At 39.1% G+C, this 24,249-nt stretch overlaps 1 protein-coding gene across 5 annotated transcripts in view; it reads left to right on the top strand.

The window, feature by feature from the left end:
• DIAPH2 (diaphanous related formin 2) overlaps positions 1–24,249 on the top strand; it is a 171,011-nt gene that overhangs the window by 26,369 nt on the left and 120,393 nt on the right. For all 5 annotated transcript variants that reach the window (XM_066182235.1, XM_066182233.1, XM_066182237.1 and 2 more), the window contains 13 exons: positions 827–966; positions 1,358–1,432; positions 1,514–1,583; positions 2,597–2,733; positions 3,514–3,625; positions 5,975–6,085; positions 7,903–8,021; positions 8,966–9,082; positions 9,625–9,743; positions 10,038–10,102; positions 10,904–11,008; positions 12,644–13,291; positions 15,744–15,858. In XM_066182235.1, the coding sequence (XP_066038332.1) occupies positions 827–966; positions 1,358–1,432; positions 1,514–1,583; positions 2,597–2,733; positions 3,514–3,625; positions 5,975–6,085; positions 7,903–8,021; positions 8,966–9,082; positions 9,625–9,743; positions 10,038–10,102; positions 10,904–11,008; positions 12,644–13,291; positions 15,744–15,858 (1,933 nt within the window). The remainder of the gene's footprint in view (positions 1–826; positions 967–1,357; positions 1,433–1,513; positions 1,584–2,596; positions 2,734–3,513; positions 3,626–5,974; positions 6,086–7,902; positions 8,022–8,965; positions 9,083–9,624; positions 9,744–10,037; positions 10,103–10,903; positions 11,009–12,643; positions 13,292–15,743; positions 15,859–24,249) is intronic.

Raw genomic sequence — 24,249 nt, 5'->3', positions numbered from 1 at the left:
ATATTTGTAGTGGCAGTGATACAATTAAGACCAAATACATATAAATCCTCTTCTAGGACAGGCACTTGACATTGCCTTTACACCCATGACATCTTTATCAGGTTCTCTTCAACAGACCCTTCAGAGCTAAGGAGCTTTAGGAGCTGCAAATGAATCAAAACCACTCTTCTGAAATAAGCTTACTGCAACTTGTCAGAGCTGTACAAAAGATTAGTTGCACCTTTTGGAAAAATGTTTTGTCTTGTTCATGAGTTTGAATATTACAGCTCTAAAAACTGATATTCAGGTATTTTAATAGTGAAATACTGTGTGAGTAGTTATTCTTCTGTAGTGGCACTTAAGCAGGAGAGAGCTCTCTGTCAAATCTCCCAAATAATTTTTTTTTTGTGGCAGTCGAGATCCTCTAGACATCTCTATTAGGGGCCAAACATGGACTATGGTACAGCAAAAAATTGACATGTGAAGTTGCATGAACTGGGTTTTTTTGTCTTTCTTTATGATTGATTGTTTCCAATACAATGTTGTGAAGCAGGTATTTAATACACTGTCATTAAATATCTTAATACAGCTGAATGATGGATTTAAATTTTATATTCAATTTGTAGTACATGCACTTTTACCCAAAGAAGTGAAAAAGATTCCAGAAAAAAATAGTTATCCTTGTGATGTTAAAAAGTATTAAACACGGATGAAAAATCCAAGTCAGGTGTCTTGAATACTTGTACTATGGTTTGAAAATTAATGTTGAAGTATTAGTCTTCTGTTTTATCGTCTAAACACTGTTTGATCACTAGAACACTCAGCAGCATTCTGCCTTCTGTGATAGGGTGGACTCAAAAACAGCAAGCATGAATGTACCCTGTCCTCACAAGAATATATCCATGAACTGAGATCCGGAATTTCAGATGAAAAACTTCTTAATTGCCTGGAGTCTTTGAGAGTGTCTCTAACCAGCAATCCAGTCAGGTAAGCAGAGCAATTTCTGCAGTAGTTTTCATCACGCTGTTTTTGCTAAGCAGGAGAACTGTGGGCTTTGGGTTTTTGGTTTTTTTTTTGAACCAGGGTCATTATACTAATACTTGTTGACAGGAGAACAGTGTTGTCAGCACCCTGGATGAGGATAAGTGAAATGTTTGCAGCTGTCTGCAGTATCTCCTCACCTTTCACTGTGGCTTTCAGCAATTTGTGCTTGTTGGAACTGTTTGCCTTTGTGGCCGATCAGATCTTTTGGGAAGTGAGACCAAAATTGGAGCCTATGAAGGGATGCACAAGCAGTAAAGGGGAAATAGCTTTGTAAGTTGTGCATTTGATTAAGAAATAATTAAAAGCATTTTTCTTTGGTTTTTTTTTTTTCCAGCTGGGTTAACAATTTTGGGCATGAAGGTCTTGGACTTCTGTTGGATGCATTAGAAAAGCTTCTGGACAAGAAACAGTAAGGACCTGGATCATTTGAAGGGAGGGATGGGGAGGTCGTGAAGATTTTGCTTATGTGATTTTCCTTATTCTTTTCAAGGCAAGAAAGTATTGATAAGAAGAATCAACATAAACTTATCCAGTGCCTCAAAGCATTTATGAACAATAAAGTAAGTATTACTTTGAAGTCACATAGTTCTAGCATGATTGGGTTTTGTTGAGTTCAAGATGTATATGTCATGTTAAATGTTGGAGAGGGAAGGAAAGCTTGTATATCCAGTGTTAAACTCTTTGGAAATGCAGGTCTTAAACTTAGTGTAACTTCTCTTGAGAATCTTCTTCATCAACCTTTTTGCATTTTTTCTTAATTTTGTTAAACACTGTTGATCTTGGGAAATAAAATATTTGATAGAGAGAGAACAATAGTATAAATTTAAAGTAAGTGAATTTGGAAATTAACTACTTGGAAATTGGAAAAAAAATAGGTTTCCAAGTTCAGACTTCAATACATGATTGTTAATATGATGTATTTTTCTCCTGATTTAAATTGACTAGGATTTGATATCTTTTTAGCTCCAGTTTTAAAGTTGGTAGGTCAAGGGTAAAGGATTAGGTTAAGTTGTACCTGATTTGTTTCTAACACAGGTTATTCAGGTTTACAGAGTATGAGTATCTTCTAGAAGCTGATGTGTTAAACTTGTAATTTTGCTTTATTCATAGCAAAATCTGAAGTCTTGTATTTACTTATCCTCCCCAGTAAATAAAACTGCATAAAATGCTTATAATTACTTTTACTCAGTTTACTCAGTATTTAGAAATATCTCAGAGACGAGCTTGTCTAATGAAGTGAGAGAAAGGCAGATTTTTCATACTTCTTAGGTGTTTCAGATATGGATGGAAAATAAAACAAAAGTCTTTTGGTGGGTACTGATTTTGCAAGGTCCTGGTGTCCTCTGAGGAGCTGAATCTCTCTCTGTCAGGAGAAGGCCTCAAAGGCAAGACTGGGGGCACTGACCTGTGTCCCCAAGCAGTGATGTCCAGGGGTTTTGGTGGAGTTTTGGCAGAGTGTTGCCAAACCCCCTCTGGGTGGGAGGAGTTGGGAGAATCCCTCAGGATCTTAAGTTGGTGATGAGTATCCAAGGCAAGCACAACCTTTTCACCGTGAGCTTTTTGTTTCTCCCAGTACGGTTTGCAAAGGATTCTAGGAGATGAAAGAAGTTTCTTGTTGTTGTCAAGAGCAATCGATCCAAAGCAGCCACACATGATGACTGAGACAGTGAAAATACTTTCTGCTATCTGCATTGTTGGAGAGGAAAACATGTAAGTGAGATATTGAAGCTTTTTTTTTTTTTTGTGCTCTCCTGAGTTGTTAATTTGGATGCAGGTGAGAAAAGCTGTCAGTGAAACAAATGTGACCTACGAAGTCTTTAATAATGTGGCTTAAAATTAAAGAGACTTCACCTGTTGTGTTGCCTTAATTCAGTATTAAATCAGAGAAAAACAAATGGGAAGACACCTACACAATGTGGCTGGAGTGGAAGGTCTGAAAGAACAAATCTCCTCTCTACCACAGGAGCAAGAAATTTACATTTACAGCTGGGCTCTGCAACAGTTCAACTTGGAGTTATTTAGCACTTGCCCACGAGATTTTTAAAACAGAGTTAATCACTTTGCGTATGGTTCTTGTAAATTCACCACAGTGTTTATTTACTGTAGGTTAAAATGGGCAGACTTCATGTCTTCTATGCAATAAATAGACCAAAACATTTTGATTTCTGAAAGGACAATTTATTAGAATTTCCAGATGTTAAACATGTCAGGTTGTTATCAAGTGCACAGTCTTGCAAAGGTTAGGGACTTTTTCCCCCTCATTGGTTGTTGCTTGGCTGAAATAATTATATAGAGTTCTTCAACTTTTTTTCTTATTTCAACATTAATCTTGTGGACATTTTTAACACCTGGTTCTTGGATTGTTTTCAACTTTCTGTAGATAAATGCATTTAAACTAAAGTCTTGACTTGTGTGACTAGTGGGCTGAATATGTTTAAAATGAGCAAGTTGGCTGTGCTGTGCTCCTTTGACAGTTTGTCTTTCCCTTAGCCTGGACAAGCTCTTAGGTGCTATAACAACTGCTGCTGAAAGGCACAACAGGGAGGAGCGTTTCTCTCAGATTGTGGAAGGCCTGGAAAACCACGAGTTCATCCAGCTGCAGGTGAGTTTGCCTTCCTGCATGCTTCAGCTGGAAGGCTGGAGTGCTGCGTATTGCTTGGTGATCTTTAATTTACACTGAACATCTCTTAGTACCATTAATCCAGTGGTCAGTAAAAGAGGAGAAATAAATACCAGTGGCCTTCTGGTACTAGGTTTTCTTCTTGTTAGTGGTGGGAGGCCAAGGAACTCATTTCCTGTCCCAAAAACAGGATTAAGAAATGCTGAGCTTAGTAAAGAGAGTAATTAGTGATATTTCTTTCCTTGGATGCCAGTTGTCATGTTCAGGTAATAAATCTGTTCCTGGTGCTGGGATTTTAGGCAGCAGTCCCTGTGTCCTCTTAAATATTCAGATAAATGCTAATGATGGCAGGTGTGCCCACTTTTGGGAGGGCTTCTTTCGGGATGAGTGAAGTGTAGCAGGATATTATTGGTACTTTTATCAACAAGGACTCTGCATTCCTTGTGTGTTCAACATGGGCCTTTCATCAGCCACTAGAGTGCTTCTCTGGGGGTAATCTAGTGGAGGTTTCAAAATTATTTTTATAACAATAGTAAATAATCTGTGCCAGCGGTTTTTGCTAAGTCATGACTTTGATCATGTTTATTGCTGCTTATTTGTCCATGGGTAGAGGTTTTTATGCTCTGTGGGCACCAGAGTTTTGGTTGGTGTTAAGATGTAAGCTTTTTTTAATTTGGATTTGTTGGGATTTTTTTCTACTGCCATTTTTGCATAGAGGCCAAGTGCCTGAATATCCTAAAAAAGAATGACTTTGACTTATTACCTTCTCATAATACAGTAATTATGCACATTTTGTACTAAAATTTATTTTTCAGCTACCCTGGCTGAAAGAGATGGAAAAATATAGGCAGGGCAGGTATCCTTGGGATGCCTTTTTCCAGTCTTGGCTCAAATATACTTCAGCTGTAGTTGCCTTAATGCTGTGTTTACCATCAGCACCTCTTGTTTCAGAGCTGATGAGTTAATGATGTCCAATAAGTTCCTATAAATGACATTCTAATGTTAATAGTGCTATCACTGAAGAATTCATTCTGGAGCTGTCTCCTACTCCATGACCTTGTTGATTTAAGGCAAACAACAACCACCACCCAGCATTCCTGCCAGCCTCCCCCTCCCAAAGCTCCCTGATACCTCAGTGAAGGCACTATTGCAAGACTCATTACCTTGTTCCTGACAAAATCCTTCTTTGCTGGTAATGTATTAGCACAAGCCATTAAGGCAGAGTATCTCTGGCAGAAGCAATCAGAGCAGATGGCACCTCTTCTCTCTATTAATTTCAGATTGGACATGTGCTTTGGCTTGTTAAGTCATGTCATAGTAGTAAAATAACAAGAATCATTCAAGCAAGCATGATGATACTGCATTATCTGAAGATGCAGCTCTAGCAAGAGAGTGCCTTTGAAAGGGTGTTTTAATAGAAATTTGACACTCCACAAGGTGTTTTATTAAAGCTAAATAGTGAATGTAATTAAAACAGGAAGGTGCTTTTTATCTGATTTTTTTTCCTCTGCAGCTATTGATTTTTTTTTTTGTCCTACTCTGAAGCTACTTCTATTTGCAGTTAGCATCTTTTACCAAACTTAGTATTTCCCTTGAGTCCCATTTTAGTCTTTTAACATGGGTCAGCACTTCTGGTGTTGTGCTGTTGTCTACCTGTTTCCAAATAAATCAATTAAAGTGCACAGCTGTTCAATTAAAACATTAGCCACTACCCTGAGACTTCAGGCATTTTGCAGAAGTGTTCTGCAGGAATGGGAAAAACACCTGGTGATGTGGCTAATTTGGGTGTGTGTGTTTACTGGGTGGCTCTGATGTGGGTTTTCTTAAGTTTTTAGTTATTGTAGAACCAGTTTGTTTTCAAACTGGCGAATACTGAGGAAATAGAGGAGGTACAATAGGCAGTTTTAATTTGGGAGTAACTGGTCCATGATTTTAGGGTGGGCAGGCCCTGGCACAGGGTGCCCGGAGAAGCTGTGGCTGCCCCTGGGTCCCTGGGAGTGTCCAAGGCCAGGTTGGACGTTGGGGCTTGGAGCAACCTGGGACAGTGGAAGGTGTCCCTGCTCATGGCAGGGGTGGGATGGGATGAGTTTTAAGGTTCCTTCCCACTCAAACCATTCCACGGTATTATTCTGTGATGATCACTCTTATGCTGCTATTTTGACACAGCAGAAGCATCCTGATATGGAAACAGAGCAGTGTTTGCTGTTGCTGAAATAAGCCCGAGTGCTGCATGTGTGCTGCATAATAAATAATATCCATCTCTTTGGTTTTATAATTAAACTGAAACAGGCACTGAAAGTATTGATTTCCATTCTGTATTTCTGATTACAGGTAGCATGTATGCAGCTCATCAACGCCCTTGTTACATTTCCTGATGAACTTGATTTCAGGATACACTTGAGAAATGAGTTTTTGCGTTGTGGCCTGAAGAAAATATTGCCTGTAAGTAATTTGTATCCAGGAGTTGATCACTGTCCACTGTGAATGTTGAAGATAACCAACTGTTTAACCAGAACAGCAGATATGAATGATTGGGGGTGCAGGAGGTCACATTATCAATCCAAATCTGCTTTCAGCCTGCAGAGTTACAAATTCAAGTTCTCATGAGCTGTATAAACCAGAATTGTAGTTTAAAAAAGTCAATACATTAGAAATTAAATGAGGGTAGCCAAATTCTGCATAATGAGCTCAAAACACATGCAGTGAATGTGAATCTGGCTGTGGAACCAATCTTGGATTAACTTTTTGTATATGCTGCTCCTGTTGTTTTCTCTGAAATGCCTGCTGGCAATGCATTGGGACATTTTAAAGAAAAATCAAATCAGAAATTCGTTCTGAGACTGCATGTCTGCCTTCATGCAGCTGCACAAACAGGAATATTTCTGACTTGGGGAGAGATTTGTAGCTCCTAGCCAAGAAACCATTCTGATGCTTACATCAGAAATAGATGTATTTAAGGTACTCATCACTTTTTTACAAAAGATGAGAGAAATATGTGTTTATATTTGTTTGAAACAGAATTTATTCTGCTATGACTTTTAAGATGTGATGTTTCAAATTGTCAATTTGTCAGGAACAAAAACTTACATTTTTGGCTCATTCAGTCTTGAGACACACTCTGATCTGTGATGTTACTTTTTCTTAGGTATATTTTTAGGGTTTGCATCATCTAAATACATTGATATGATTTATTGGCTTTATTTGCTGTGGAACATCTGAAAGCCTCAAGAAGTCAAGTCTTTTTGGGTTTTTTGTTTTTTTTTAATCTATTGAAAGGTATTTTATAAAATCAATAAATGCTTAAAACCTTGAAGAATGAGGGTGGTTTAGGTAGCAAAGAAACTGAATTGTGGCAAATCATGATATGACAGAAAATTTTGGAGAGTGTACCAACATCTGCCATACAGACATGAGTGTAAAATCAATTAATATTTGGTGATAACAGTCTATTTTAAGAATGTTGAGCAGCTAATGTGTTGAAAAAGTCAGGAGGGAGATCCAGAGCTCTGGCCCTTAATCTGTTCAGATTCAGAGCCTCCTCCTCTGCTTTTCAAGCACTGGAATTGGCACAAGTTCCTGCTCTATTGGGGAACACACATGTTTGCATCCAGTCATGACAAATCCAGCCCAATTTCCATTCCAGTAGTGGACTGCATTCCCATGAATGGATGGGAAGGAGCTTTTTTTCATCTGCTTTGGCTGGTAGGATGCTAAACTTGGTTCTTGTGGGAATTAGGACAAGTCCTTGCATTTCTTAAAAGAAAAGCACATTTTCCTCTGCCCCAAATGGTCACTTGTGTGGGTTTTTTTTTCTCCTCTGTATTTCTCCTTGTACTATGGGTGTTTTAATGCCATGGTCTAGGTTAACTGAGTAACAGAAATTGTAAGCAAGTCTATACTTTTTATGCTTAAGCTCACATCAATTTGTGTTTTGAAATATACCTATGGGATTTTTTTTAAAGGAACTCTGACATTAACAAGCAGCAACTGCTGTGTCCCATTAAGAAAAATTGATTCATTGATTCATCTGGAAGTCTTGTTTGTTCTGTAGCCCATACCTGCTCTGTGAGCTGATATTTTGCCTTTAGTTTTTCTCAGTTGAACCATTACAATTAAAAAAGCCCAGGCACCGAGTTAAAACTTGCTTCTGTTCTAAAGGTTAATGTCTTATACTTTGTCATGGTACAATCCTTCAAGGGGGTAAATTCTTGCTTTTTAAAGAAAGGAAAAGTTAAGATATACTCTACCTTGAAAAACAGGCCTTGAAAGATAAGGAAAATGACGAGCTTGATATTCAGCTGAAGGTGTTTGATGAGAACAAAGATGAAGACTTCTTTGAACTGTCACATCGTCTCAATGATATCAAAGCTGAAATGGAATATCCTTTAAGGAAATGCTGTTATAACTTGTGTCATTTCAGAACTTTATTAAATGGAAATTACAGTGCTCTGTGTGCAGGTTATTTGTCTCAGCTGTGTGTCTTACCAGGGGCTTTGTCAAGCAGATTTCTCTCCAGTTGCTTTTTTTTTTGGAAAATATTTAGATAATTAGTGCTTAAATTTGCATGTCAAATGTAAGTCATTGGGAACTGAATTAATTTTTTGTAAATAACATTTATTAAGCTAAACTCTGTCTCATAATACATGAAGAGACAAAATTATACCCGTGGAAGATCATAAGGTTGAAGAAAAATGAGTTTTGATAATAAAAGGAAAAAATTTTCTTGTAGATTCTGAAGCACTGAATATATGTGCCTTTTCTAGCTGTGGAGGAGCAGGAAATTCAAAGTTACCCAAGTTCAGAATGGCTGCTTTCAGGGTTGAGGAGGAAGCAGAGGGAGGCAGAGGCAATCAGTGGGCGGTCTGTAACATCCCCTGTAGTGTTGGTGCTTTGCAGAACAGGTAATTACAAGTAAGGGTCATCGTTAGGAAATGAGGATGATTGACCAGTGTGCGCTTGCCAACAGTCTGGCTGAGCTCAGACTGAAAGGAAAGCTTTGTGTGAAATATTTTTACAGGGTTCTAAAACATTAAATCTGTAGAGTGATTGTTCTGATTGAGGAATGAAGCCTGTCCTAATTGTTAAACAGGGCACAGAAATTCTGTGCACAGTCTTAGTGGGAAAAATCATATGTACTGTTAAGGATAGGAATTCTAAAGTGTGGAGGGGTTTTACTTGAACAATATGGGAAATGTCTGGGGAGCTGTGTTTGGGTGGGGTGGCTGTTCTGTGCTGCAGTGGGTTTTTTGGGTCTTTTGTTTGGGGTTTTTTTTTACGTTTTTGGTTTTTGAAGTACTTGCATTTTCTTAACAATGTTTGCACTGATGTGAGCGAAGTATTTCATCTGCTGTATAATATGGTGAAAGATACGTCTTCTGAAAATTATTTCTTGTCAATTCTCCAACATTTCCTTCTGATCAGGAACGATTACTATGTCCGGTGAGTGCCAGCTGCCAGGCTGGATTTTTTGGGGGGGAATAGGGGCAAGAACAGAAATTAAGACCCTGGTAAACTGAGTAGCTCATTCCTAAAAAGTCAGTCTGAGACTGATGTGTTATTTATCTTTTTGTTCCACGGTAGTATTAAAATTATCTGGGTAAGTATAATAGTGTTTTTAATAGTGTAATTGTGTTAGTCTAACACCCTCATCTCAAAAACCTCTTAACTTGTTGGGTACTTTTTCTTTACTCAAGTTGGTTACCTTCACTGCTTCAAAGGACATGAAAGTTGTACACCTGATAATTGAAAATACTCCCACGTGCCTTGGATCTGGTCTTTTCAGCGTAAACTTCTCTTACGTGCAGCACAGTGTCTTAGCAAGGTCCAGGCACCACATCTACAATATTTACAAATAAGAGTTTGGACTTGATACTTCTTCTGACAGTTGTAGAATTCAATTATTAGGAGTTAGTTGCCCCCTTCCCCAGTTGCATAAAGGCTTGTTCATGTTCTTATTATCTCATAAATGTTTCGTGTTTCAGACCCCAATATTACAAGATCATAGAAGAATGTGTGTCACAGATAGTTCTGCACAGCAGTGGCATGGACCCAGACTTTAAATACAGAGGAAGAATGGACATTAATTTTACACATCTTATTGGTTTGTATTGTTTAACCACTTTTACCTTGGGGGCTTCTTTGTGTTCTTCTGTCTAGATTTACACTGACTGCGAATTTTTTCATTGTTCTGGAAATATGCATATAGGCTACAGGTGTATTTGTGGAGTACCAGACCAAATGCTGTAGCCTTTTATGAAATCAGACAGGGTGAAAAAAAAAAGAAAGTGCCCATTGTTTTTGTGTCATGGGCTCACGGGGTGATTATGGTTGGAAGCACCTCAGAGCTGTGGTATGTTTGACTTGACTTCTGTGTGGTATTTTGTTTAAATTGTAGATGCATGTGTGGACAAAGCTAAAGTAGAAGAGAGTGAAAAGAAAGCAGCAGAATTTTCCAGAAAGGTAAGTCCTACTCATAGTTCTCTTAAGGGTGTGGAACAGAAATCTGACTGGAACACAGCTTGTTTCCCAGCTAAAACTGGGAAATAGTGGCTCTCATAGGGAGGATGTGCTTTCATATTTAAAGCTCTATGCTTCTGTGTGTGAGAAAGGCTCAGATGCAGTTGGGTCTGAAATCAAAAGCATCTGAGCAGCATTGATGGTACATCTCTTCAGTTGTATTCCTCTGCTGTAGATAAGTGATGGGAAAAATTCCACCTGTTGCTCTTCTGTCCTGAAATAGTCACAATTAAATAACTTAAGTCCAGGTATAAGCTTAAAAAAATGACTGAATGTGCTATATTAGCTGCAATAGTGCTGAAGTTCTTGTATTATGGTGGTGTGTATTGAAATAGTTCAAAAGTTTGAATTTTTTTGCTGGTTTGGTCTAAGTAGGCATTTTCAGGCCAAATGGCAGAATATGTTCTTGAACATGATGATTGTAGATCTATTTGTTAACGAATTTAAGCTTGCTGCAATTGATGTGTACTTGAGTTTGGTTCGAGAACTCTGCAGTATTCTCGTGGAGGGCAAAACCTGAATTGGGTATCTGGATCCGGGTGGTTCTTTGTCATTGACTTGTTGATGGAAGAAATTGTGGTGCTAAAAGTGAACATGTTAGAAAAATGATGCTAAAAGAGTTAGAAGTTAGAGTTAGAGCATCAATTGCTCCAGCTCTGATGTTGTTCAAGGAATTGCTGCCAATATAGGCTCTGGTGTGGCCATAACGGGGCAAACTCTCCTGTACTGGTTCAATCATTACAGTTTGATGAAGAGTTCACAGCTCGACAAGAGGCACAAGCAGAGCTGCAGAAACGAGAAGAGAAAATCAAAGAACTTGAAACAGAAGTCAAACAGCTCCGGACCCAGGTAATAAAACATATCACATTTAATTCCACAGCTGAGATGATTTTTTTTTTTTTGAGAAGGAGTTGAATAGAAATTGCCCTGGAGTACCTTGTCTCTCTGGAGTTTGGAGTGTCTGTTAGAGGTGTATTGATTTGTTTTGCAGCCAGCATAAGTTAGTAAGGATAGTTAATGGAGGTAACATTTTTCAAACAGTAGTATATTCAACCTGTCACAGGTACCCGCTTTATTGAGAAAAAGTGATCCTTAGCCTATAAAAATCTTGCATCCAGCCCGATTTTTTTTTTCCTTGCAGGTGTTTGTTTATGCTTTCACATTGCTTCTTTGGTATGTTTTGCTGAAAGTTTTTGATTTGGAAGTGTTTATTTTTAAAGGCTTTTGTTTTATATATATTTTTTACTCTTACACTTTATATAGGCTTTTTTATTTTTTAGTTTTTACACCAGCTTTGGGTTTTAGACAGGTCATTTATACCTTTTAGAAACTAACAGATATTATGATTTAGTGCTATTGCCTCAGTCTGGCTTATTTTGTACTCTTTCAATGCTAGGCAAAGTCTACCTGTTGCCTTTTTGTCTTTATTTTTGCTGTTTTAATGCCTGTGATCTCACTTCCTATTTGGGCACTAAGGTGGAGACACAGACACTCTGGTTCTTACTTTCTTCATGCCAATTTTCATGTTTGTTACGAATTCCTACAAGTCAGCGTTACACTGAAACTTGATAGTCTGTTTTAATAAGTTCTCCAGCAATTTGTGTGTATTATAACTTGTGGGCTGAAGAAACACATGCCTTGTGCAAAGTAAAAAAATGTACTTTTAGTTGAATTAATTGTTAATCCTGTTTTATTGATTCTAACACAGTTCAGATTATCCAGACATGATAGGGCGTTCACAATAATGCTGACCGTTGGTTAATTAACCATGTAATTCTAGTACCAGTTCCCTTTTCTAGTGTTATGCTCCCCACAGAATATGATGACCCTTATCTGTAGCTGCACTCACCCCTCTGATGGTCTGACATGCTGTTGTTTCTCTTCCTTATTAATTGCTAAGAACTTACTAGAATGGATATTGTGATTGCTCTTTCTTCCCTCTCACCAAAGAAACCCCCTCAGACAGATTTCAAAGACAGCAGGGCAGGTTGTTGCACACCCTCCCACCCCTCCAGATGTCAGAATAGTTATGAACAACTGTGATCCTCTGACCTCTTGCCCTGCAATAGCTGTTCCACTGATTGCTGGGGGAAAATTTCCAGCAGCAGATGAGTGTTGTTAAAATTCAGCATGGTTATTCTCATCTCTGATGCCCCGGCTTGCCAGGGTATCCTAAGTGGGATAAATGTTTTGTGCATTGGTAAGAAATAAAATGCTGTTCTGTTCACTTAAATGTTACTGCTACTATTAAATTTTCTTTAAAATTGAAACAATTTGTTTTTATAACAATGCTAGGTTATTCAGTTTGCTTGGCAGCTTTATGGTAGGTGGTATAATGTATTGTTATTGTTTCTCATTTAAATAGGAGAACAGTTACATTTCTCTCTTTCTTGAGGTGCAGTTGGCTAAAAACCATCCTGGTTGGTTCAGCTTTGTATCAGACTGCCTCCTGTCACTGATGAAAAGAATTCTCTTATGTTTCAGGCTCCAAGCCTGGCAGAAGTTCCAGCAGTACCTCCGGCCCTCCCAAGTGAGAAAGCCCTGCCATCTCCAGCGCCTTCACTCTCCGGTGGAGCCATCCCTCCTCCTCCTCCCCTCCCTGGTGGAGGACCAGCAATTCCTCCTCCTCCTCCTCTGCCTGGAGCTTCAGCAATTCCTCCTCCTCCTCCCCTGCCTGGAGGACAAGCAATTCCTCCTCCTCCTCCCCTACCTGGAGGACAAGCCATTCCTCCTCCTCCTCCCCTGCCTGGAGGACAAGCAATTCCTCCTCCTCCTCCTCTACCTGGAGGACAAGCAATTCCTCCTCCTCCTCCCCTGCCTGGTGGAGCAACAATTCCTCCTCCCCCACCATTACCTGGTGCATCACTTCCTCCACCACCCCCTCCCCTGCCTGGTGGAGCCATCCCACCACCCCCTCCCCTGCCTGGGGGAGCAGCAGGGCCTCCTCCTCCTCCTCCCCTGCCTGGGGGAGCAATCCCTCCACCACCGCCTTTTGGGGGGCCCCCAATGCCACCCCCTCTCGGAGGGGTTCCCTTCGCTCCCTTCCCCATGGTGCCAGCATTGCCACACGGGATGAAGGAGAAAAAGAAGTACAAGCTGGAAGTCTCCATGAAGAGAATCAACTGGTCAAAGGTATGACGGAGGCGTGGGAATGGTGTTTCTTCCTGTCCTTCACATCACAGATGTGCTTGGTTCCGTGCAGCAATGGATTTTTAAGTGAGTTTCATCTTGACAGGACTCGTTGTTGTACCGAGTATCCCAGGAAGCCAGTTTGCTTCCAATACATTCTGTCAGGTGCAGTCAACATGAAGTGCAGCTTTGCGTCAAGTTGTATATAGTTATATATTTATCTCCAAACTGTTTTAAGGCAGCTTGCACACATACCTAGCAAAACAAACCAACTTAAAGCTTTTTAAATTCGTGATGTTTCACGTAGCTGCGAGTTCAGAGATTGCTGATACCAGGCCTTCATGTTACTTGTTGATTATTTATCCCAGTTACTTGGTGGGTCTCAATTAGTGATGTGCCGGAGCAGGGTTGTGGCCACTGGGAGGAGCCATGGGACTGCTCGAGGGAAAGGTTTGGGCACCATGAGCTTCCAGTGTCTCAATATGGTTGTATTTAATCACATTTCATTCTTGAAACCATCTTAAAATATAAACGTTACTTGAGCAGTAAAGTGCAAGCACAATCTGATTTGCAAGCAAACCCTTAAAGCAGTTCCCAGTTATTACTTGCCTCTCAGTATATCCAGTCCCTCTCTACCAGGAAAAGTTACGCAAACATCCAGGTGTGTGCTGGGGTGTGTTGTTTTAACATCCCTTTTTTGATCAGTGTAGCCTCTGCTCCTTCCATGTAAAGAAAATAAATGTGGGGTATTGGATAATTGTGTCTGTTATCAAGACTAAATCATTGCATTCTAAAGTTGTGGTTGGCAGATTTTTAGTGGTATAAAATATTACTGATATGTTGATGTTTGGTGTAGGAAAAATCACCAAAATCACCAAATCATCAAGATAAATGAAAGGAGGACTTTTATATATTCCATGCTGTGTGGTTCCTCTGAATTCTGAGTAGTCAAAAGGCTCTTTCTTTGAGGTAACAAAACAGCAGAATAACACCACCAATTTTGGAAGATGAATCCAGAAGGTTGAGAGAGCCTGTGTGGAAATGAGTGGCATGCCAATTTATAGTTTCTTTTGGCAGAAGAATTAATGCTTCAATGATTTCAAAATATTTGGAGATGTGCTAAAACAGTCTGAAAGTGTATCTAGCAGTCGTAGTTTAAAAACAGGCTTTCAATATATTTAACTAGAATGATATAAAACAGCCAGCCATGTTTTTAGACTATTAATTGAAATAAATTTTAAAATCAGTTTGAAAATCTTTACTTTTTCTGTGATTCTTATAAGATAATCTGCATAAAAGGATAAGTGATAACTTTCCTTCTTCGTTGTGGGAGGAGGAAATAAATATCTTGGGGAGAAAGGGCTGGACCATGATGCATTGCAGGGGTTTTGCAACTGTGGGGCATAGACTGCTGTCCTGTAAACATAGAGAAAGGCAAGCTTTTATTTTATAATACATACTGGTAATTGCAGCCAATTTCACTGTGATCAGTTCCATTGGGGAGTTTATAGGAATAATTTCTAAAGTGTCTGTGAACACTGGCTGTGACAATGGGAAGGAGCTGCAGATGGACGCTTTGCTTAAGTGCTCTGGGAACGGTGCCAGAGATCTCCTGCCTACTGAGAAAGTGGAAAGTCTGTTTGATCATCACTTTTAAGGAGCCATCATTTGAGGAATAAAATTCTTACTGTTTAATTTAGTCCTTTTTGCTGTAACTGTCTTGCCCATTAGTGTTGGATTAAGGTAGTTTTTTAAAATGTCTTCCCTGGAGCTGCTGCTAAAGCAGGGCTGAAAGGTGGAGGACCAGGGTGTTGCAGGGAAGTTGGAGTGAGGCTGACAAATGCAGTATTGCTAAATTCCCTGCATGTCATCTTGAAGTGAAATAGCCCTTGGAAATTACTTGGCATTTAAACAGACTTACAAACAATAATTAGTGTGTTCAAAGCTGTTAGAGGAATATATTTTGAAGAGAGAATAGCAGTTCTGAGTCATACATGAAGAGTCAAGTTGTCTTTCAGCTTCTGTATTGCAGAGCATTTTCTTCCTTTAAAATGGCCAGTAGAGAGCTCATACTGAGTCTCTGCAAGGTCCCCATGGACAGTTCATTTCCTGGGGAGTTGTTCCATCCAGTTCTCAGATAGCAGGGAAGAACTGCTGAAGAGTTTGGGAACTCTCTAGAAAGGAATCGAGAGAGCTAGAACACTTCCAAAGGCAGCTGCTGTTATTAGTTGTGTTTGGAGAACTTGCTGAATGGGAAAAGTACACCCAAGCCCGTTTGTGGCCAGAGAGCAGCTCAGCTCATGGTGTTTGTGCAGGAGGCAGCAGGTAGAGAACATCCCAAATGGGGCTAAACCTCATTCAGCCCAGTTCTCACAGAAGTTCTGTAGCATTTTTTTTAACTTTAACTGTTGAAAACCCTCCTTACTTTACTCTGGAAATGCTGTTTTCCTTTCAGATTGAGCCTCAAGAAATAGGAGAAAACAGCTTTTGGGTAAAAGCTGAAGAAGATAAATTCGAAGACCCGGAGCTGTTTGCAAAATTGGCACTTACCTTTGGAACCCAAATGAAAGGTACATTCCTACTTGACTCTTTATTGTGCTTTTATTAAGTTTAAAACTGTGCAATGGCAGTTTCTTTTATGCTTTGTGCAATACCATGGAATTCATATGATGGTTTTATAGCAGGAAGATGATTTAAAACACATATTAAGCATAACAGTCTATTACAAGAATTGCTCCTCCTTCACTTTACAGCATGAGGGGAGGAACCTTTTTGCAATAATATCTTTAAAAAGTGCACTGTATGTTGTAGACAGATGCGAGTTTTCCTCTAATGAAATTATAATTAAATTTAAATTCTGATCCTAAAATCATGTTTATTTGCATTATTACCCCTAGCTGAGAATTTCTGGAATAAGAGCAGCAGTTTTTACTAATACAGTGTTAAAAAAGATGAACTCAGGAAGGACTCTCACAGGATTCTAATGAACTATTTCTTGAGTAGTTTCCTTGAATTATTTCTGAATGTGGTTCTTTTCTGTGTTCTTCTGAAACCTCTTCCAAGAGTTGGTCATAGCTGTCTTTCGTGAGATAGATTCATATTCTTTTCAGTAGTCAGTGAATTTATGCCATTAGAATTCTCCTTTTGCAGCACACCTTGGAACCACTTTCTAGTCTAAATGTTCAGCCATTCCATGCAGTATTTCAAAAGCATTCTTTGCAGTAATTTAACGTTCTTTTCCGTGCCCAAGCTGGATTGACTCTTGGTTCCTAGCACTGCAGGGAGGGTAAAATGATGTGGAGTTGGTCACTTGTTTTGGTGTGACAGGAAGACCTCTAAGGGAAAGAATGCCCAGCAGCAGATGACAGAATGGCACGAGCCCTTCTTAATGAAAGGGACAAGCTTCTGCTTTGAGCTGAATCCTTTCATCAGAAATCTGAGGAAATGGTTTGAAATTCCTGAAAAGCATCTTCGTTAAAAATGCTGGAAAAACCCTCTAGAATTTTTGACATAGCTGACAGTTTCCAATGAGAAGAAATTGCTGTTGACATAGTTGCACAGTTGTGAAACTAGGAACAACAGAAGCTCCTCAAATTGCTTAGTTGTACTGATAGCCTTGCAGATATTTTTCCTTGTGCAGCTCTCAGTTAATGGTTGTAGAAGATAAGATGCCATAGCAAAGGATGCACATTAAAATGCTGCTGCATAATACTCAGGGTATGAAAACCTTACTTGGCTGACTGCTGCAGAAAGGCAGAGTTGTCTGAATTCATGGGTTTCTGTAAACTTGAAAACCTACTGGAAGTCAAAAAGACTCTTGGAGCATTTAGTTGCAGCACAGACCCAAAGAATTGCATAGCAGAAGCAACTTTTTTCCTGGCATCTGCAAAGAGAAGTGTGGAATGATATTCACCATTCTTCCTCCCCTTTTACCTTAAGCAGCTCGATAATGTCCCAAATGTTTATTTCAGGCACCATCTGGGATCAGATTTCTCTCTTGCTTTAGTCCCATTGCATGAGGTGGTCTCCAAGTACATTATAGGAGCGTGATAAAAAGCCAAATAGAAATGCATGTGATATTCTCTCAAGAGCACAGTCAGCATGTAAAACAAACAAAGAGATGAGTGGAAGCAAACTGACAATTGCCAAAAGCAGTTGTGATGATTTAGTGTTTACTGTCTTGTATACTGTGGAATTTTGGAATGCCAGTGGGAACAGTAACTGAAACAAAGGAAATGGTAGTGTAGACATTTATTAAAAATTTGTGATTCTATGTAAGTTGCAGGACTGAAATTTGCTTAAACCTCTGAATTCTGTCTGTGATTCTTTGGTACAATGAGAAAAACACTTGGTGAATTTTTCTCGTTTACCATAGTTTTGGTTTAGGATACTCCACAAATGACTTATGTTGGCTGCCACTAAGCTGCGAGCTGCCTTGCTGTTTGAGTGCTGTCTGTTTCAGAGGAATGCAGCCAGAGCTGAAGGGAAGTGGTACTTTTTGGGGAGAAAAATTGTTATGAAGTTGGACAATAACTTTTGCTTACTACATTATTAATCCAGTGTGATTATACATCTCAGGAAACCTGGGCTACTGCTTTTCAATGCAGTTGGGGATGTGTATGATTTAATTTTGTAGAATGTCCTAAAACCCCCAACAACTGAAATTTACAGTTTAAAATATTGGTGTTCTTGTCAAGAGCCTACTTAAATCTTTGAAATCATTTAAGCAGGTCATGTTAGGTCAAGCACTCATTTACCAAGCGTTGCTTTTGTCCCTTAACTGTTACGAAATTTTCTCTCTGGCCACCAGCAGCACTGTCATGTCTTCAGTGCTTGGTGGAATATGATGTCAGAAAGCTCCTATTTAGTTCATGGAAAGTTAAATCCACGTAGAGTTGAATGCTGAGGTGTCTCCTAACAGGTACAGGTAAAGGCTGCAGTGTTGTGACACGTCCCATGCTCAGGCCTGTGACAATAATCAGTGCTGGGCCTGCTGCTATCAAAATCATTTCTCACTGTTTGATTGGTGGTCTAATTGCAAAACACTGCAAAGCAAGTTAATGCCTTCTCCCTAAAGGATCATGTTAATTTCTGGCTCTTGTAATTTAGGTTGTGTATTTTGCCAGTCAAGAATGATAGTAGTGCTCAGAAGAAATTAATTATGTGTACAGTAGGTCTGTAAAGGTAGTAATTAGTACATAATAGTCTGTAACTACTGGGATTGTTCCAATACAGAATTCATTATCCATCCAACTTGCCTCAAGGGAAAACTTCTCGATCAGGGTTCTGTTGCTTTACAATTAGACTTTTAAAATACAACTCAAGAATCATTTTCATGTTTTCATATGTTTTCAAAAGTGAAGTAAGGTCTCAGTAGCGGAGTTGTATTTTTTACGTTATGGGCATTTGAATGGGAAGGGACAAGAGAAAAGACCAACATCTGTGTAAGCTGCAACTGAACAGACAAAACCTGAACAAAATGTTCAGGTTTTGATTTTTATACCTATAATGTATAGAATATGTATAACGTAGGTGTAATGTAAATAAATAATATATAATAGGTCAGTGCACCATTAAACTTGAAAGAAAACTCTTTGGGTTCATTTGCATGTGGGACTTGTAAATACAAGGAGCAGCAGGGATTTCTTTTAAAAAATGGCTTTGGATTTGCCAAATTCATCTCTGATGAATTAGATCAATTTGATCTAATTCATCAGAGAACTTCAACATTTGCAAGCTTTCAGTGGATTCATCTGTGGCCAGATTTCCTTTAAGACAGCTGTGTCTGTAGGTGTGAGGCAGCCAGACTCAGTTTAATGCAGAAATCTCTGGTGTTAAGCACTGCTGTGTTGCACTAACTCAGCTACCTACGCTGCTTTGTCAACAGAAAAAGGAAGAAAAACCTCTGAACTCATCCTGAATTTGCTTCAGGATTGCAAACTGCAGGTGGCTCCCTTGGTCTGCTGATTATTCAGGCTGTGTTTGTTTGGTTCCTTTCCCTCCTCAGCCTCTCCTTTGCAGCAGGGTGGGAATCCAAAGCAGAGGAGGATCAGCTTTGTAGTGTAGGGTCACCCAGTGCTGTGTGGCAGAGGAATTTCATTTCCTTGGATTGCACACGTAGGTCATCAGTCTTCATATCTGTTTCACACAGAAGTGCAGCAGATTGGTTTGTTTTCATCTTTAGGTGTATTTGAAATCGTTGTTTTTCAGCAACAGAATAAATTCAAGTACCATAAAGGAGGAGAGAGTTATTAGTTTACTATTTTTCACTTACCTTTTCTTCTCCACTCTATTTATCCAACAGGTAAACTCTCAAACTCAAGAGTGAAAAAAAGCTTTGCATGGTTTAAATAAACTGCTGCCTACAATTATCATCTAGCATAGATTTATATATATATATCTCTGTATTTTGGTATATTTATATACATATATATAAATTCCTAAATGATTTTAGAGTTATTTTAGAGTCCAAGTCTTATTTCAAGAGCATCAGGGCCCATTTCATTCATCATGGCACAAAGACTGATATGAGCATCGTGTTAGAAGGGTCTAAAGGAAAGCAAAAGTTCCAGTTAGGAGGTAAAGATTGTAAATATAAGCTCTTAATATTTCATTTCAAACAGCATTTTAATGCACTCACCTTTCAATAGCTTAATTTCTCTGTCAAAGGTAGTTTGTAATTATGGAGTCAGTAAGAAAACATAATTTATTTTGAAAAAAACATACTATGTAAAATACCTGTCCCATTGGTGTGATCTATTAACTGCAGGTGTTTTCATCATGTGACAGTAAATGAAGAATATCTGAGATTAAAAAATAAAATACATTTGAGCTATTTTCAGAAGTCAGGCTCAGTGTCAGCTGTGCTATTTTTGTTTATTGTTTTATTTTCCTGTAACTTCTTACATAAATAACACCTTCAGAATGCTCATGCTTTGGGGTTGGACAGAGGCAGGAATTTCAGTGTAGGTCTCAGGCTGTGGCACAGTTTGGTTGTGTCTCTTAGGACTCCGCTTTTAAAAGCTTTGTGATAGATTCACAAGGGGGAAAAGTCAAGAGGGATGGGTCGGATAGATTAAATTTTCCAGCCTCCAGTTTGTTATTCCTGGAGCTTCCTTTCTTTACATCTGCAGCAGAGTTAGTATTTTTTCAGAGCATTGTTGTTCCATAAGAAGGTTCAGACGGAGAAGTTTGGACATTATCTTAATCAGCCTTACATAAAGAATTGCAATAATTGCACCTTCAGAGAATCAAATACAAACAGCCTGTGTATGAATTAAATTGTATGCAGATTAAGAGACAGGTGGGAAATAGTTTGAGGTCTGGGCTATTTGAAGGCTGCTATCATTATTCATGGATTGCTTGGAGGTACGGCATAATGTATTCCGCCCAATTCCTGTAGAAATGGAGTTCGTTTTCAGAATCAGCATTCTGTCTGTTCTGAATCCAGGTCAGATGCTCTAACGCAGAGGCCATTCCTTCAGTTTTAGTTTAATTGGCAGCGCTAAACCCTTTGGGAACATCACTGGGACAGGTGAGAGTTCTCTGCTGGAGACTTGAGGAGCAAGGATGTGAAATAAGGAATCCTGCTGGTTACTGAGTGACTGGGCTAGTTCCGCAGGTACAAACTGATTATCCACCTGCCTTTTCAGTGCCACCTGGCAAACTGAGACTGGGGAGGCTCTGGGGTGTGTGTGTGCCTGCTGCAAGGCCGTCTTTTGGTTCAGAAATCTCTGGCACTGAAAAATATTAGTAACAAAGCCCCTGCTGCTCAGATTTTCTGCAAGTTTCAATTAGTAATTTTGTCAGAAAGTTTCTCCAGAAGAACTTAAAGAGAATTTAAATAGAATTGGAGTGGGGACAGGCATGTGTTGTCTAAAGAAACCTTTTCTGTGTATTTATATCAATGTTGTGACTGAGTTGTCTTAGTTATAATGTGTTATATTTTAGGTGGCTGCTTACAGAATTCATGTATTAATTTGTTACAACTGAACTCTCAGAATATGAAAATGAAAATCTTGAAGAGGAAAGATGGAAGAGCAGTTGTGGCTATAAAAAAAAAAAAAAGCCAAGGGAAGGTGAACTCTCAAAAGCATTGTGTTTTTCCTGCAATGGAAATTGGTTCAGTGGGGTTTTCCCAGCAGTTTTCATAATTTTTCAGTGGGTTTTTTAAGGTGTTGGAGGCTTCCTTTAGAGAGAAGTGTAAGAATCACTGCTGGTTGACACATAGACAAATGTTCAATACCCACACATTTCAGAACTCTGGAATTCCAGCCCACTGTGTGATAACTCTGGTAGTAGTTAGCACCTTCTGTACCCCCTCCATGCCTTGTTTTTCTAAGGAGCTGGAGCTTTTGTGTGTATGAGCCTGCTGAAATCCAGCAGGGGAAGAAAGGCATCTCTGCATTCCCAACTGTCTGATTGAGGCTCGGTGATGCAGTGCTCAAATAAAGCCCAGCACATTTAACGAGGAGCTGAGGACAGAGACACATGTACTGGCACTGCAGAGACAGGGATTGTGTACAAAGACTAATTAGCATGAAGTATGAATACATTAATGAAGTAGTCTTGATTTATAATGCTCTTACAGAGAGTTTTTTTTTTCTATGAATTCGATGAAAAAGAAATTCAGAAGTTGAATTGGAAAAAAAATCTGTGTTGAACTGCAAAAAGAAATGGGTTTTGTTTGTTTTTAAACAAATAGAAATCTATATTCCTGGAATAAAACCCCTTCTGTATGAATAAATAAAGAGATTAGACTGAGAAGAATGCTTTCTTTAATGTCAAAACAGAAAGAATAACCTGTAAAAGGTGCTCTTCAAGTATGCAACTGCATTTTTCATGGGAATTTAGGTTAGATACTCTAAAAATCTATTTAATATGAATCTAGTTACTCTCAACATGAAGTGTTCAAGGCCAGGTTGAATGGAGCTCTGAGTAACCCTAGTGGAAGGTGTCCCTGCCCATAGCAGGGGTTGGAACAGGATGATTTTTAAAGTCCCTTCCAACTCAAACCATTCTGCGATGTTATGATGAAATCATTCTATGGATTTGACAATAATCCTTTTTTTCACTGAACAGTTAATAGTATCCACTGTGACAGTTTTCCTCAAGTGTGGCTTCTCTTTCACGTGCAAGAATTGATATCTGGTAATGTACATAAAATGCACTGATGATGAGTTGGAGGTCAATTGCTTGGCAAATCTAGATATGTGTTCAGTAGTTCAGTGCAGAATGGTTTTGAAACAATTCCTTTTGCCTTCTGAGGTGCTTGTAGCCGTTAGATACATTTTCTGGCAACTTCCTTAGTGCTGATAAAGGAAACTCCAGCTGAGTGTTCCAGTGCAGGTTCTTCAGCTGAGCATTGGCCGGGAATTTGTGACCCAAGTGAAGTAGGGGAAGAATAAAAAAGTCTAGAAGTCTAGAGGGAAGCATGGAGAGCAGACCAGCTACTTACCAGGACAGTTGGTGCTGACTATTTAAATAGATTATGCACCAGTATTTCACTCTCCTGAGAACTTCCAGCAGAGTTCTAGGAATAACAATGCATTTGCTTAAATAAATAAAACCCCACTGTAAACAAAGCCCTGGTTATAAGCAAAATTTATGGTCTTACTTGTAAAATAGTTCTTTCAAGGCTGCATTAAAGAGATGTCCCCTGCATCTTTCAGCAGAACCACGGTTAGCATATCCTACACTTCCTCCTAAATCTACTTTCTATCAAAAGAAATAGAATGTGGTGGGGCTTTTTTTTTCCTGCAAAAGCATAAACTGACAAAATGTGTCTGATTCATGCCCTGGTTGCAGTTGCTCACTGTGCTGACCTGCAGTGATTCTGTGTTTGTAGAAAAATGATGCCCTCTCCATGGGTTTTATGTTTTATGTGCAAAACTGTTTTTCCTTTCTTATTGCTGACCAAAAAAAAAAAAAAAAAAACCCAACCCAAAAATGTGTCATCTGCTCTTGACATGGAACATTTCTCTGAGTGATAGTTGCTTCACCTGTAATGCTGTGCCAGGATGCTTTGGGCAGAGTACCTGCTTTTGCAAGAATTTCTGCCATTTATAGTAGAGCAGGGATAGTTCTGTTACCTACATGAATAAAGGTTCTTTGGAGAGACGTTCAAAAGCTATCTAAAGGATTAAAAGTTAACAATCATGCCATTAAGTTTCTGAATTCATTGTGAAATTGAAAATGCTAGGTACATAGGCATTAATACAGATAATAACAGAAGTATCAGGGTTTTGAATTACTTATTAATCATCTCAAATGGATGTAAAGCTAAAATTACAACTTTCTATATTGTGTGACTGTTGTGTGCCTTGTGCAATGTGAGAAGCTGAAATGTCTCTGAAATTTCTTCATTTCAGGTGCTTTATTCTGTTATGTGAGGTGAGAATCTAATGATTGTAGAGTACTATTACGGAAAACTTTCCCACTGTGAAAAGGCTGTGGCTTAAAGGCTTTCTAAAAGCAAAAAGTCCACATGGTAAAAGTTAGAGTGGAATTATCATTAAGTTGCCTATTCTGAATGGGAGTACCTCTGGAGTAAATTTCAAGGTTTTCTTTGACACTTTTTTGTTGTTGTTGTTTCATTGAAGACTTGGATCATTAGCACAGAGACACTGCCTTCTTAATGAATCACTTTGGGCTAATTTTGCTTGTGTTGGTAATAGTAAAGGTAAGCAGAGCACAGCTGCTAAATTCAGAATGTCCAGTGGACGCTGCCTGTGCAGAATGTGCTGAGGTGGGCAGTGGAACCTGACGTTGCTGCTGAAGGTGAGAGACTGGGAGCTGTGCGTTCTGCACTATTTTTAGTCTGCTACAATGCAAGCAGCTTAATTTAGCACTCTGTAGGTCCCCTAAGACTAATGCTGTGATGTGGCAGTAATTTATCTTGTGTGTCTTGAAGGCAGATAATCATTACCCGTGTGTTCTCTGAGCACCCGGGTGTGTTCAGG

The sequence above is a fragment of the Chamaea fasciata genome, unplaced genomic scaffold, assembly GCF_029207755.1.
Source record: "Chamaea fasciata isolate MVZ Bird 193981 ecotype frontalis unplaced genomic scaffold, bChaFas1.0.hap1 SCAF_4, whole genome shotgun sequence".
Taxonomy (NCBI): domain Eukaryota; kingdom Metazoa; phylum Chordata; class Aves; order Passeriformes; family Sylviidae; genus Chamaea; species Chamaea fasciata.
Note: the sequence above shows the minus strand (reverse complement) of the source record. Positions and strands in the feature narration are given on the sequence as shown.